This window comes from Muscardinus avellanarius (assembly GCF_963383645.1).
Source record: "Muscardinus avellanarius genome assembly, chromosome: 2".
Taxonomy (NCBI): domain Eukaryota; kingdom Metazoa; phylum Chordata; class Mammalia; order Rodentia; family Gliridae; genus Muscardinus; species Muscardinus avellanarius.
In genome coordinates this window covers 67,859,968-67,875,189 of record NC_137787.1, presented here as the reverse complement: position 1 = coordinate 67,875,189, position 15,222 = coordinate 67,859,968, and the positions used below count along the sequence as shown (strand labels likewise).

The 15,222-nt window shown below is 39.6% G+C and overlaps 1 protein-coding gene across 1 annotated transcript; it reads left to right on the top strand.

The window, feature by feature from the left end:
- Window positions 1-5,037: 5,037 nt before the first annotated feature.
- On the top strand, window positions 5,038-6,018 carry B3GALT1 (beta-1,3-galactosyltransferase 1; the record flags this gene model as incomplete). Its single annotated transcript, XM_080689019.1, has 1 exon — window positions 5,038-6,018. One exon carries the CDS (start codon window positions 5,038-5,040, stop codon window positions 6,016-6,018), a length of 981 nt encoding a protein of 326 aa, XP_080545145.1.
- Window positions 6,019-15,222: the final 9,204 nt, after the last annotated feature.

Below are 15,222 nucleotides of genomic sequence, written 5' to 3'. Positions count from 1 at the left end.
AAGAATTCACCAGAGGATTCTACTTTGTGTCATTGAGTGCCTTCCCCGGATCTTCTCAGTTGATTTTGCTTTTCGGTTTTGCTTTTCAGTAGGCCTTCGGCATGGAGTTTTCCAAGAAGAAAAGAGATTTCTTGAGCAGGAAAATATGTATTGTAGGGCTGGAGATGGTTCAGTGCTGTTGGCTTGCCCAGCACGTATGAAACCCTAGGTTCAATCCCCAGCACCACAAAATAATAATAAAATCTGTAATGTGTACTCTCTAAAACAAAGAGAACAACCCTATTTTTTCATTTAGAAGAATTCATCAGTTTATATGCTCAGGATTCAAAACCATGAACTGATGAATGGTCATCACCCCCTTGTCCCTATTGAGTCTCACTCTGTGTATCCTAAAACTGTTTGCCTACATAGAACCTTTCTCCAGAAATGCAAATGATCTGGTAATGATTGTTAATATAGCTAGCATATATGAAGATAAAACTAATATTATTTTTGTTCTTATTTTATACTTAAGGATACTGAGGCAAGGAGAATCCAAAAGGCAAGAGAGGATTAATCAGAGTAAACCAGAGCTAAAGGCACCTACGCAGCTTCTTGTTAGTTTCATTAATATTTACTGCCCAGAGGCAGACTTCTGACTTTATTTGACCACCTAAGAAATCTGTTTTGTTATAAACAAAAAAAGGCCATAGTTTTAGCACGCCTTGGCTCTAAGTCGACATTACCTTCAGTGACTCTTTAGCTCCTGTACTGGTTTCTTTTCACATTTCAGATTCTCTGTTTTTGTTTTTCTTTATAAACAGAGGTATTGGTAAATACTAATTTGCATTTAGCATTGACTAATATTAATGCTATACCTAATTTTGTTCTTGTGTCTGAAGAAAAAAGAAAAAGAATGTCAACAGAAAAAGTGATATTTTTAATTTGTGTCCATGTGCATCAGGAGTGTGTGTGTGTGTGTGTGTGTGTGTGTGTGTGTGTGTGTGTGTTATTGGGGATTCAACCCAGGGGAATACTACCTCTGAGTTACAACTGAGCCCTATTTATTTTTTCTTTCTTTCTTTCTTTCTTTCTTTCTTTCTTTCTATTTTTTTTTCTTTTTTTGAAACAGGATTTTGCTAAGTTACTGAGGGCCTTGTTAAATTGCTGAGCCTGGCCTGAAACTCCTAGTCCTCCTGTCTCAGCTTCCCAAGTACTGTGATGACAAGCATGTGCCACCACATTTGGCGCTTTTGTGGTCTTGAACACATTATTTATTATCTCTGAGTTCCCAATCTCTCAACTGTAAAATGGAGAAAATTAGACTCATTCCTATTTTTAAAAAATGAAGCTCTATAAAGTAATATAGAATTCTTAGAATATAGCATGTGAAACGGTGTCTGTTTTTAGAATATAGCACGTGGAACAGCTTCCTAGGTTGCTGAATGTCTTGCTACTTACTGAGACTGTCCTTGAACCTGCGATTTTCCTGTCTCAAACTCCCAATTACCAGGATTACAGGTGTTAACCATTATACCTGGCTCCACAAACCTATATTTATGTAAATCCTCCCCCTCTCAGAAAATCCCACAGAAAGTTATCAGTTAATAAGTTCTCATTCCTCTAGGATACAAAATGATGAGAGAAAAAAATCCTTAATATGAAAGAATATATTGCTGTTGAAGTCAGTGGACAGGTTTGGGGGGGGGGTCAAATCCTTTTGGTTGCCCTGATGGGTGACCAGTTGCTCTAGTCAGAATGGCATCTGGATGCTGCTTATCATTGGCCCTGACTATCTCTGCAGCTGCCTCTCCCCACTCCCACCCTCCTCACCCTCAACCCTTGTAGCCTCATGCGTACCATTCTCTCTCTCTCTCTCTCTCTCTCTCTCTCTCTCTCTCTCTCTCTCTCTCTCTCATCTATCTATCTATCTCTCTCTCTATCTCTCTCTCGCTCTCTCTCTTTCGCTCTCTCTCTGGCTCTCTCTCTCGCTCTCGCTCTCTCTTTTATTGTTTCTTTTATTTTATACTTTTTGGTACATGATAATTATACATCATAGTGAGATCTGAAATTATCCATTCATACACACACAGCACTTGGTGTGATTTCTTCTGCATACCATCTTCTTTCCTCTCTTCCCTCCCCATACACGATAGGAGGCTGGTAGTGATACCCTTTTATATGGACATAACATTACTTGAACTGTTCCCTTCTTTAAGCCTCATTTTCCCCTTCCTCCCCCAGTTCTCCTCCTCTATTTTACTAGTTTCTCTCCTCGTTTAGCTAAAGTCCCTTTCATTTCCTATTTTCTCTCTAGCTTCCACATACAAAAGAAAACATAAGACCCTTGAATTTCTTAGACTGGCTGATCTCACTTAGCATAATATTCTCTAGTTCTATCCATTTTCCTGCAAATGGCATAATTGTGTTCTTTATGTCTGAGTAGAATTCCATTGTGTGTATAATATTATCTTTCATATGCTGTTCCCTTTGCCTAGAGTGCCCAGTCCCCATGAAGACAGTTCCTAGCTATCCTTGAAGGCCCTGATCACCTTCTCTGAGCTTTGCATGCCATCCTCCCTGGCTTTTTGACTCTGGGATGGGTTGATAGTTTGGGATTCACATCACAGCCCATGTGAATGGTATCCCTGGAGTGAATCAGTGCATGATCCACAAGCTTATATGTCACTCTCCCATGCTCAGTTTGCCACCCCACTGTTTCTATTTACTTGATAAAAATTAAAAAACTAATTTACTAGAAATCTTTCCTTGTAGGAGTTCCTAGTAGGAGCTCCTTGAGACAGGACTATGAGTCCTATATCTTTCCCAAATACTTCACATACAATAGGCACTCAATAAATATTTAGTGATTGGTGTATAAGTGAATTCACTAAGGAGTGAATTCACAAAGGAATGAATTCAAGAGTTAAATGAAGGTTTAACAATAGAAGTGAGGATAGTAACTTAACTTTGTATTGTCAGGAGAGAGACAATAAAAGGATATCAAAATATAAAGGAGATCAAAAATTAAAAGAGATAAATCTTCTATTGACAGCCTGATTAATGCCTCCTGAAGATTACCTGGCAGGAGCCTGTCTCAGGTGAGGCTGTCTGGGAGCCCTCTACATCTTAATACAGGTTGCTCGCAATTTAGTAGGAAAGTACACAAGAGTACCAGAGAAGTAGGTAGGGCTCATGGGAATCAGATACATAGGCTAAGACAATAGTAGAGAAAGCCTCGTTTTTAGTACCATTTGGGGACGCACTCACAACCCTTTGAAGTTGACACAAAGTCATTTTTTGTATATGCCAAGTTAACAAGTTCTTTGCTAACTCCCCTATTGTTAGTTTCTCTTACTTCCTTTTCTGACTTTAAGTTCCAAAGCTTTTCTTCTTTGCTCTAGGCTATTCATCATGTCCTTTTTAATCAGCTTTAGTGCACCTCAGAGCAGAAATTTCCTGTAGGAGACCAAGAGTACAGGATCCCATATGTAGAGAGTCTTTACTACAGGGTGGGAGGGTGGGAGGAGCCTGACCCTGCTCACAGTCACGTTGCTCGACGCCACTCTCATATTTAGTTAGAACCATCAGCACACGGAGTGACTGCTGGTCTCACCTGGACCGTACATTCACATGAGCTAGTACCTGAGACATGAGTCTGTATTTCGTCTCTGCTATTGCCCATCATGTCTTTGCACTTCATTATGCTTAGAACGCATGATTTTTTCCACCTACAAACCCAGTTAAATTTCTTCAACCCAGCCTGTACATTCAAGCATGTAGTTGTCTTTGAAGCAGACTTTGTTAAAATTCACATCTAGTATCTACTATTTCTGCCTTCCAGGACTCCTACATAGTACTCTAACTATGAAGGAAGAAACTATTTTTCACATGAATGGGCTTTGTAACCTGGCATGTATTTTGAACTGGCACAAAGTTTAAAGGTGCTAGAAAGCATTAGAAGTTCTAGAAAGGATTAGTGTTCCAAGGAAAGCTTTTTAACTTGTACAATTAAAGTCTTCTGCCACATTGCCAATGAGCTTGTGGCCCTCAAGCTCAACTGTCCCATGTAACATTTATATACAAGTATAAAGGAATTATAAGGGGCCAGTATAGTTTCATCAAAAGAACATATGGTGGGTTGTTGAAATCCACAAAAAGCAAGAGCACTTAGAGCAACTCCAAGACAAATGCTGCCAGCTCTCCAGAAGAACATTTAGGTGGTGGTTTTCCAGCCTGAGGGCAGGGAGAGTCTCTGCGTGAAACCCTCTAGAAAGCAGAATTGTGGGCAAACAGGTGTGAGAGGCAAAGAGAGCAGAAAGCAAGGAACAGTTGGGAGTTCCCTCTAAGTCTGAGGCAAAGGGCATTCAGTATTAGCAATTTCCAGTGTGAACCACACATTTCCAAAAACAGAGCTAGAGAAAGCAAAGATATATTGAAAATTCATTCCTTCATCAGAATCAAGCAAACAAAAACTCAGATTTGAGGCCATGTGTGAGCCTTTCCTGTTTGGAAGACTTTAGTGCCAGAAAGTATATAAGCTCAAAGAAGACCTCCTGTGAAAAAGGGGATACAATGCACAATTACTTCATATTCAGCTAGAATTTATAGTTCATGTATTTGTTTATTGGGTATAAATATACATGAACAACTTCTGTCAAAGGGAAAGGACAGGGTGGATGGTTATGTTGGGAGGTTTTCAGGACTCATGAAAATTAATAATGGTGTTTATTTTATCCAACATGGGAGCTTCTTATACCCCTCCTATGTTACTCTGAGGATGTAAAAAAAATAACTAGATGAATTTGAACAAAAACTGTACTTTATTGATTTTGCAGAGTTATGAGGAAGATGTATGAGGCATGGAGCCTTCCATCGGGTGTGGGAGAAAGTAGAGTGAACGCAGAGACACTGGACTGCCACGGAGGCCCATGGACAATCCCCAGCTCAGTCGAACTTTAAGATAAATTAGTAATATGCTGCCTTTTCAAAATGGTAAGAAGCTAGTGCCAAGAAGGTGCATTCTTCAGGATCTGGAGTAGACGTGCTCCCAGGACAATGGCTTCAAAGGTCTCCTGTTTGTATGTTTTGACGGTTGTGTGCTGGGCCAGCGCTCTCTGGTACTTGAGCATAACTCGCCCTACTTCTTCCTACACTGGCTCTAAGCCGTTCAGCCACCTAACAGTTGCCAGGAAAAACTTAACCTTTGGCAACATAAGAACTCGACCTATAAACCCACATTCTTTCGAATTTCTTATAAATGAGCCCAACAAATGTGAGAAAAACATCCCTTTCCTTGTCATCCTCATCAGCACCACCCACAAGGAATTCGATGCCCGCCAGGCCATCCGGGAGACATGGGGGGATGAGAACAACTTCAAAGGGATCAAGATAGCTACCCTGTTCCTCCTGGGCAAGAACGCAGACCCCGTTTTGAATCAGATGGTGGAGCAAGAGAGTCAAATCTTCCATGACATCATTGTGGAGGACTTCATTGACTCCTATCATAACCTCACCCTCAAAACCTTGATGGGGATGAGATGGGTGGCCACTTTTTGCTCAAAAGCCAAGTATGTCATGAAAACAGACAGTGACATTTTCGTGAACATGGACAACCTTATTTATAAACTCCTGAAACCCTCCACCAAGCCAAGGAGAAGGTATTTTACTGGCTATGTCATCAATGGAGGGCCGATTCGGGATGTTCGCAGTAAGTGGTACATGCCCAGGGATTTGTACCCTGACAGCAACTACCCACCATTCTGTTCAGGGACTGGCTATATCTTTTCAGCTGATGTGGCTGAACTCATTTACAAAACCTCACTCCACACAAGGCTGCTTCACCTCGAAGATGTGTATGTAGGACTGTGTCTTCGAAAGCTAGGCATCCACCCTTTCCAGAACAGTGGCTTCAATCACTGGAAAATGGCCTACAGTTTGTGTCGGTATCGCCGGGTTATCACTGTGCATCAGATCTCCCCAGAAGAAATGCACAGAATCTGGAATGACATGTCAAGCAAGAAACATCTCAGATGTTAGGATTTTTACCCATGTAAATATATTGCTTTCTTTTTTTAGAAATGGGGCCTAAGGTGTTGGTATTTTACAGGTGTCTCCAGGGGAAAAGAATTGGTGAGGGGGGTTTGTAAAGTTTTTGCTTCCTGCTCCCAGTTCCTTCTTGGATTACCAATTTACAAAGGCTAGGCTCTGGTGATAGGAACAACAGATGAGTTAGAAGGGCCAGATCTCATGCTCAGGTCCTAAGACATTACCATTTATCTCAAAAAGTGACTTTCAAACAACTCCTAGGATTTATGCACTCTGCATCTGAGATAAAAAAAAAAATTCTGGTCTAGGAAATGGAAACTCACAGTAATATCTTCATATCATCTCTGAAAAAATAAATAAGTAAAAAACTCTTTTTCAAAAACAATTCAGAAACAATGCACAGTCAGGAAGACACACTGGATCTGATTGTTAATACTGTGTGCGCTTTTATTACATTGAATTTTTACATATATTGCCATGTAATGTGTACAGCATCTGTGGTCCCAACAAGAATTGAACTTAGTATTGGCAGGGAGGCTGCAGTGAAATAGATGGAAATTTAATCTTCAGAATCAAATATCCTATACGTTTGAAAGACAACTCTGCTTGCTCATCCAAGGATTAAAGCTGGTCGGCAGGTGGAATGTATATAAAATGCTACTTAAAATAATTTTTTTTTTGCTCTTAAAGAACAAACATTACATGGTGCCTCAAAGGAGACTTTGCCAAATGTACTAATCTCACCTGTTCATTCTATACAATGCCTAAGTGTGTCTCACAAGTTCTGAATCAGGCAGGTACTCTAAGTAGAAAACAAGTTAGCAGGAGGCCAGAGAATAATTAATCACACTGAGAAAATACAAATTTAAGTTTACCTTATAATTAACATAATCTTAGCAATAGAGGCCCCGCCCACACATTCGCAATGCATGTGAGAAAATCTTTTAACAGGTACTGGTTTTAGTGAAAGATTTGGCCCTATGGTTGACAGATGTAATACTCTCTAATATCTGAAACATCCAAGCACCTTTAGCAGCAAAGCTGTTAGAAGGTGTTCTGGGAACTGTGACTGGGGTTCACAGGAAGGAAGGGTGGGAAAGCCTGGGGTCAAGTCCTATTGATGCCACCTGACCATGTGAGCCTCTCAACCTGGCTGTACTTCAATCTGCTCATTTGCAAAATGGCTGTAAAAACACCTACCTCACAGGTGCTGTGAGAACAAATAGCATTTGCTGAGTATTTTGAGATCCTTAGTTTAAAAGGTGCTACATAATGCAGTGTTCCATGCATTATGCCAAATGCTAAAATGACTACAATAATTATCATGATGGTCATCAGTAGTAGTAGTAACAACACCTTAATATAAAATCTACCAAAATAAAGGTCAACTCTGAACTAACAGTGTACCTAATTCTTCCAAGACCTTTACTTCTCCTTGGGTATAAGTTTATTGTTTGGGTAATCTCCAGTTTCTCTGCCATTTATTCTGGTTTCTATGAGTAAATTATTACTTCAGTATGTTGCTTTGATAGCCCAAGGTGCTGGAAGTGGAGGCACCTGCCTTCCTTTGGAGAGGAATCTCAGCTGGGGGTGTGTTACAGTAAGAGAAACATCTGCTCTGCAAAATGCATCATGACAACTTAGATCTCAGGAAACATTTCACCTGAATTCTCTTGAAGAACTGTGAGGACAAGTAGAGGTAGTCCACCTCTACCAGAAGAAGAAAAGCAGGCGCTCAGCAAATCTACACACTGCACATCTTCCATTCATTAGAAAACTCATTGTTCTCATCCGAAGAATGCCCCACAGCTGAAATAGTACACCCTTTTATTTACAGATTATTTTAACCTGCCCTCTAGAATCCCCCATAGGGTGTGCCTGTTGGTAGATGAAATGAGCAAATGGAAGTTATTGTCTATTTCCTAAACACATTGAATCGCTCACTCCCCGGCCCCAAAGTGCCCAGTGTAAGGCAGGACTCCCCATCCCTTAACACATCTTCAGTGGCCAGCAGGTCTGATGATTCTAGTTATAGAACAGTGTCAGGCAAGGTGGAGCTGCACACAGTGAGCTGTAGCCTCAACTGCTGTGAGTTCCAAGCACCAGGAAAAGTCTCCCAACTGCACCCTGGGTTCGACTTCTAGTTGTACACCTGCATCAAGTCTGTCCCACACTACTGCCTTGCATCTCCCCATGCCCAGGCAAGCCACCTTCGGTGTCAAGGAATTGCACATTATAAACATCATGTAACACAGGTGTGTATAGAGTATGGATAGATCCCTAATCTTGAAAAGGAGCAAAAATCAGAAAATCATATGTCTTAAGAACTATTTCCTAACTTTTTTATGCTAGATAGTGCCCATGTGACAAATATGTAAATATTCACCAAGACCACATGTATATATTTTAAAGACATTCTTTTCTTCTACCCAACTATATGTACAGCTAGAATCTGCTTGGTATGTTAACACTTTCTTCTGCATGGAGCTCTGTGACCAAGGCCATTTGTCCAATATTTCAATAGCCTTAAGCATGTTTGCCCTTTGTTTCTTGAATGTTCAAAAAAATCTTTAAGTGATCAAGGAAAAACTTTAGCGTTCTATGCTTTGTTAATTTCATGACATGACATTGGCCAAATTATTGTTGCAATTATTTATTAACCCATTCTTATAATTCCCTTGACATAACATGACGCTTCATAACAACGGCAGTATTGTGGGCTTTGCAGTATAGGTCAGTGGCAAAATGCTTGTTTAGCACTCACAAAGCCCTGAGTTAGATCCCCAGCACCACAAAAACATAAATAAAGGCAGTATTCTGCCAAAAGTCATTCAGACTATTTTTTACAAAGATTCTGACTGTCTGCCCACCTATTTGCTCATTATGCACTGGATAACAATGGATGTCAATAATTAGTGTTTATGTTCTTAAAGTTTCCTTTTAAAATTTATTTCTTTGGGAAAAATACATTATATTTGGTGGCTAGTTTGTGTGGCTTTGTATCTTCTTATATTGGAGCAGTTTCAATATTAAATAATGTACTTTTAAATAACCAGAATCAAAAAATGAAGATCATATTTGATTTGAAGTAAATTCTGAAGAACAAAACCCCTTGTGTGATACAATATGGGGAAAACAAACTCTTTACAGAGAAGCCAAGAAAGAAGTTTTTCAATCAAATTTCTCCTACCAAAAGACAATGAAATATTTATGTACAGTGTCTGGGATATTTTCTACCTTTCCTATTATGTGGGTCCAATAGGGGAATTGATGATGTCATTCCTTCTGTAAGGTGGAGATAGCTTTTATAAGCAACGAAATAACTTGTGAATGAAAGAAGTAATTTACTAGAAATGCTTGTTGATGCTCATTGACATTTAGGTATATCATTATATATGAATGATTGTATTTATGTATTTATTTGTTCGAAATTGTACATACAGTTTTGCCAAAAGTAATTGTCTGTAAAAGTGCGCTTTCCGGGTTTGTAGTGTTATTTAGGGTTACATGGGTGGCCAGTCAAGCTGCTAATCAAAATACTATTTTTTGTATCAATGTTACAAAACTAAAAATGACAAACAGATGTTGAAGAGGTCTTTACATTCAGTTTCTTCACCTTCCTCTTGAAATGTAAACTGGATTGAAAGCAGGAAGCTAACGCACAGGCCCATCTGTCATGAGGAAGACTTGGGTCCATAAAGCTGATTTTTTAAACCATTGGGACAAATAAACAGAAGGAGAATATATCCCATTTTGCTGTTTTTCTTTCAATGAATTTCTTTGGGGAGATGTGATTGTTAAAATTAGTTGATATCCTCCATCTACTAAAACCTTCTCAAACACCTTATGAATGTTAAGTTGTGGTTCAAACCATTGAGGGCTCATTCCCAAGGGCCCAGAGCAACTTAACTGTCAAGTTGGAGACTATTTGGTCCAGTAGGTAGACCATGGGCTACTTCTGGATTTAGGAAATAGGTATCTCACTTGCCTCTCAGTGGTCTCAGGGAAGTGTTTTAACCAGCCTCTGTGCTAAGGATTGGTGAACATGCCAACAAACTCCAACTGGGAAGGAGGGGGATTATACTGTTAAAGTACTTGGTGAATATTAAATCTAAGGAAAATGTCATTCTTAAGTTCCACACACACATATCCTTTAGAATATGGCATATACTTTTGAAACTTTAATGGGACTGGGAAGAGCTAGTCAGACATCCTTTAACCAAGGACAAGGAGATGCTGATACCGATGCCTAACTCTGTAAGCAAGGGATTGAGAGCTTTTTAAGAAACAAAGAGATGTTTTGTTATTATTATTATTATTATTATTATTATTATTAAATCTTGAGCTATCCAAGCAAGTCTTCATTTTTTAATGGAAATTTAACTTTGGATTTATTTTCCCTGTATCTTGGAGTTCAAAAGGCAAAAATCTCACAGGTGAGCTAAAATATGAGTAAAAAATAAAAATACAAAATATACAGATGTATATTCCATTTGACTGTTTCAGAGAACAAGTGTCAAAAACAATGTTCTTAAAATATAGTCCCCAGATCAAGAATATCAACTTCATCTGAGAACTGTTAGAAATGCAAATTCTTGTATCTCACTGGAAACTGGATCTTGTAGCTCAGCAATGTAGTTAAACAAGCCCTGTAAGTGATTCTGATGCATGCCAAACATAAAGGCACCAGTCTTGACAAAGACTTCCAAATCAGCCCATGAGTCACAGGCAGCCTGCTACCTACTAGCTAAGAATGGTTTCACAATGAATGTCTGTATAGTAGACCCTAATAATGAATCAACTAAGTAAAACATTATCCCAATAGTAAAAGTGTCATTCCTTGCAGGGTGTGGCAGTGTACACTTGTAATCCCAGTATTTGGGAGGATGAGACAGGAGGATCATAGGTCATAGGTTGAAGGCCAGTGCACTATCATATCACTTACAACCCTATATAAAAAATATTTCCATTTCTCTTATTAGTAGATATGTATTACCAAAAAAATTGTATCTGAGCTGGGCATGGTGATGTACACTTGCAATCCCAGCACTTGGGAGGCTGAAACAGGAGAATAGGATCGAGATTCTCAGACAGCCTCAGCTACTTAGTGAGGCCCTTTAAAACTCAGTGAGACCCTCTTTCAGCCGGGCGTGGTGGCACAGGCTTGTAATCCCCGCACTTGGGAGGCAGAGACAGGAGGATCACGCAGGTTCAGAGCCAGCCTCACTGTCTTACGAGACCCTGTTTCCAAATAAAAATATAAAATAGGTCTGGGAGTGTAATGCAGAGAAGGGTTTTCAGGAACCCCAGCACCACCACCAAAAAAAGAAAACTCAGTGAGACCCTGTTTCAAAATAAAGCATAAAAAATTAGAGCTGGGGGTGTAGCTCAGAGGTAGAATGCCCCTGGGTTCCATCCCCAGCACCGTGCAAAAAAAAAAAAAAAAATTGTTATCCAAATATTATTGCATCATGTTCTGAATTTCATCAATGTAAAAACTATAGAACTTTGTTTTCTTTTCTGTTACTTAAGTATTTTCATGTATCTACAATCTTGTCTCTTGGCCTGAAAAGCTTAAAATATTTATTATCTGGCGTGTTACAGGAAAAGTTTGCCAACCTCTGACTTAGAGAAATAGAACATCTGAAAAAGGTGTTACACTCAAAATTTCTCGTTATAAATAAGGAATCATTAATAAAGCAGGCTGAAATCACCTCTCCATACCACCAAGGAGGTAGCACTATGCTCACCATAATAAAGTACGTTAAAAACTGACAGCTGCATATATGTTTAAAATATTTCCTTTTTCTCTCCTAGAGTGATTTTTAAAGATGATGAAAGCTTGATTCTAATTGTAACAATTACCCAAAGTTTAATTAATATATTGCTCAAAGATGCATGAGTATCAGACCTAAGAGGGTGGGTTTCATATAGCTTGATTATCATAATTACGAGCCTTCTATTTTCTCATTTACTTAATTGATTGTCATAGATTTCCAGATGAATTCCCATCCCTGGGAGAGAATTGACTACATTTCTAAGAGGGAGGAAAAAATAACAGAAACAAGGCTATTTAGAAGAGCAATGTGTCCCAGAATATAATCCATGAGAGCATGAAAAATTGCCCTTGATAATATCTCTTTGTTGGTTAAAATGGGCATTTTTGCGAAATGAAAAAGAAATGAACGAAAAGACATTATTGATTCAACCACATCTATAATAACGTTGGCCCCACTGTCTCTTCGGCCAGAGTCGCCCAGCGCTCAAGAAAAATTTCCCATTTAGTTTTCATTATAGAATCTATTAGTTTGGTGCATTATGTCGACTATTTGTTATGCCTCTTTCAATGACCTCCATCCTCACCTGGAGGGAGCATGGCACGGGAGGTGATTTATTCTCTATCCAGGTTTATTCCAGGGCTTTCCCTTGGTGGCAGCAGCCTGACACGCTGGGCCAGGGGGCAGAGTTGCATGCAAGGGCCTGTGATAAAGACTATTTTTCAGCAGAGTCAAGGATGACCTCAGCAAGACTGAGGTGAGGGAAAAAAATCACTAGAGAATTTCTCCCATCTCAAAACCTTATATTTCCAGTGCCCATTCCTCTGTGCCATTGTTTAATCCTAACAACAGCCCCTGAACTACATGCAGCTGTTATCTCCAAAGGATAACATCTAAAGAATGCAGGCTACAGAGAATATAGTAATTTACAGGGTAAGTTCAGATCCTCTGGCTCTAAAGTCTATTTTATTAAACAGCCCAGAATGTTGCTTTTCAAAAATTAAGAATATAAGCATGGTGGTGCATGTACATAAACTTGGGTACTTGGGAGGCTAAAATAGAAGGATCATTTTAGGTTTGAGGATCAATAGGAGGTTTGAGGCCAGGGTATACAGTAACTTAGTGAGACCCTGTTTCAAAATTTAAAAATACAATAAAAAAGGCTAGCGTATAGCTCATAGAACACCCCTGCTGGATTCAATCCCCAGGACTGCAAACACACACACACACACACACACACACACACACACACACACACACACACATATATATATATATATATTTGTGTTTATGTATATGTAGATTTATGCATATGTAAATATGTATTTATACACAAACACACACACACACACATATATATATATCCCACAACCACCATACCATGCCAATCCATAGTTCCTGTGGAAAACAATGTGTCTTATTCTAATTTGCTTTCAAATTGGAAATTTACCCCTATTCTTAAAAAATGAATTAGAATTTATATACCTTTAAAATTTCCCTTTTAAAGTACACAGATCCATAAGTTTTCACGAATGCATACATTTTGGGTAACCACCACCATAATCAAGATATAGAAGAGTTCTATCCCTCCCTCATTTTCTCATGCCTCTTTATAATCAGTCCTCTCCTCCAGTCTCAAGTAATGACTGATCTCCTTCCAAACTTCTATTTTACATGAGATTTGCATGTTATTCAGAAGTCATCACATGTAAAGAAGTTCTACCATTATGACAATTTAATACCCCAAACAGAAAACATGGAAGGGCATAGAAAAATTAATGCTGAGGAAATAGATAACACATAAATACATGAGAAAAACTCAGAAATTTAAAAATAAACCACCAATGACTTAATGATCTCCAAGTCTAGTGAATATTAGTAAGGTATAAGTCAACAGTCTGTAACCCCACTCACCCAGGGACTTTACTAGTGCATCTGTCCTTCAGACTCACACACCCTTTCCAGTAGAGAGAAAAATCAAAAGTTTGATTATGCCTTTTTCCCTCTTGAAAGCAAAGGATCCTCTGGAGAGGCATCCAGCACTAACTAGCTCATCACGAAAGGCAAGCCCTCTCTGCACACCGGGTTTGTCTCTGCGCCTGTCTGGAATCACACTCAGATGAGTTCTTCTGTATCTGCCTATTTTCTTTCCACTGGTTTCTTCAACATATGTCTCTTCATATTTCCATCAAGAAAAAACAACATGGCTTCCCTTCAATCTTCACCTACAGAAGCATTTGAGTTAACATGGAGAGTGTACCATTTGTGACAAGACACCCCTCTGTCCTAGTGGGAGTCCAAACCACAGGCCGGGTGTGAGAAAAAACAGGATACTGGAGCAGAAAGGACAGGGTGAGGGACATGCAGGCCCTACAGCATGCTACTCAGATTGCCATGTGCCTCCTAACAACCTGGAAATCCTAGTAACATGCTGAGTGGCATTGGGTGAGGTATTCCATACCTGTAATTCCAGCACTTGGGAGGCTGAAACAGGAGGCTCTTGGGCACGAGGCCAGTGTCAGAAACACAGACTTTCAGCAACCTAGTGACACTTTGTTTCAAAACAAAATTTAAGCCGGGCGTGGTGGCGCACGCTTATAATCCCCGCGCTTGGGAGGCGGAGACAGGAGGATCGCGCAGGTTCGAAGGCAGCCGTGCTGGCGTTAAGAGACCCTGTTTCAAAAATATAAAATAGGTCTGGGAGTGTAGCCCGGAGGAAGAAGGGCTTCCAGGAACCCCAGTACCACCAAAAAAAAAAAAAAAAAAAATTAAAAAGAACCAGGGGAAGCCAGACATGGTGGCACACACCTGTAACCTCAGTATTTGAGAACCTGAGATAGGAGGTTAGCAGGTTCAAAGCCAACCTTAGCCACTTAGTGAGTCTTTCGACCACTTAGTCAGACCCTGTTTCAAAACAAGAAATAAAAAGAACTGGGGATATAACTCAGAAGTAGAATGCCCCTGGTTTCAATCTCTAGTACCAAAAATAATTTTAAAAAAGAAGTTACTGGGAATGTTTGGCACACACTTGTAATCCTAGTATTTGGGAGGCGTACACAGGAAGATTCCAGGTTCAATGCCAGCTCCAGCAACCTAACCATACCCTGTTTCTAAATAGAAAACGGGCTGGGGATGCAGCTTAGAAGTAGAATGCTCCTTGGTTCAATCCCCAGTGCCCAAACAAAACAAAAACCTAAAACAATAAAAATAATATTAAAAGAAATAAAAAATAGCAGTAGGGTCTAGCTCAGAGTAGAATGCCTCTGGATTCAATTCCTAGGACCACATTAAGGGGAAAAAAATAAGCAAAGTCGGGCCTAATGGCTTCATCTTCCCACCACCCATGAAAACACCGAGCCAACGTGTGGACAGGCTAAACAGTGCGGAGAGAAGGCAGAGAAGCATGTGAGGCCGGCTT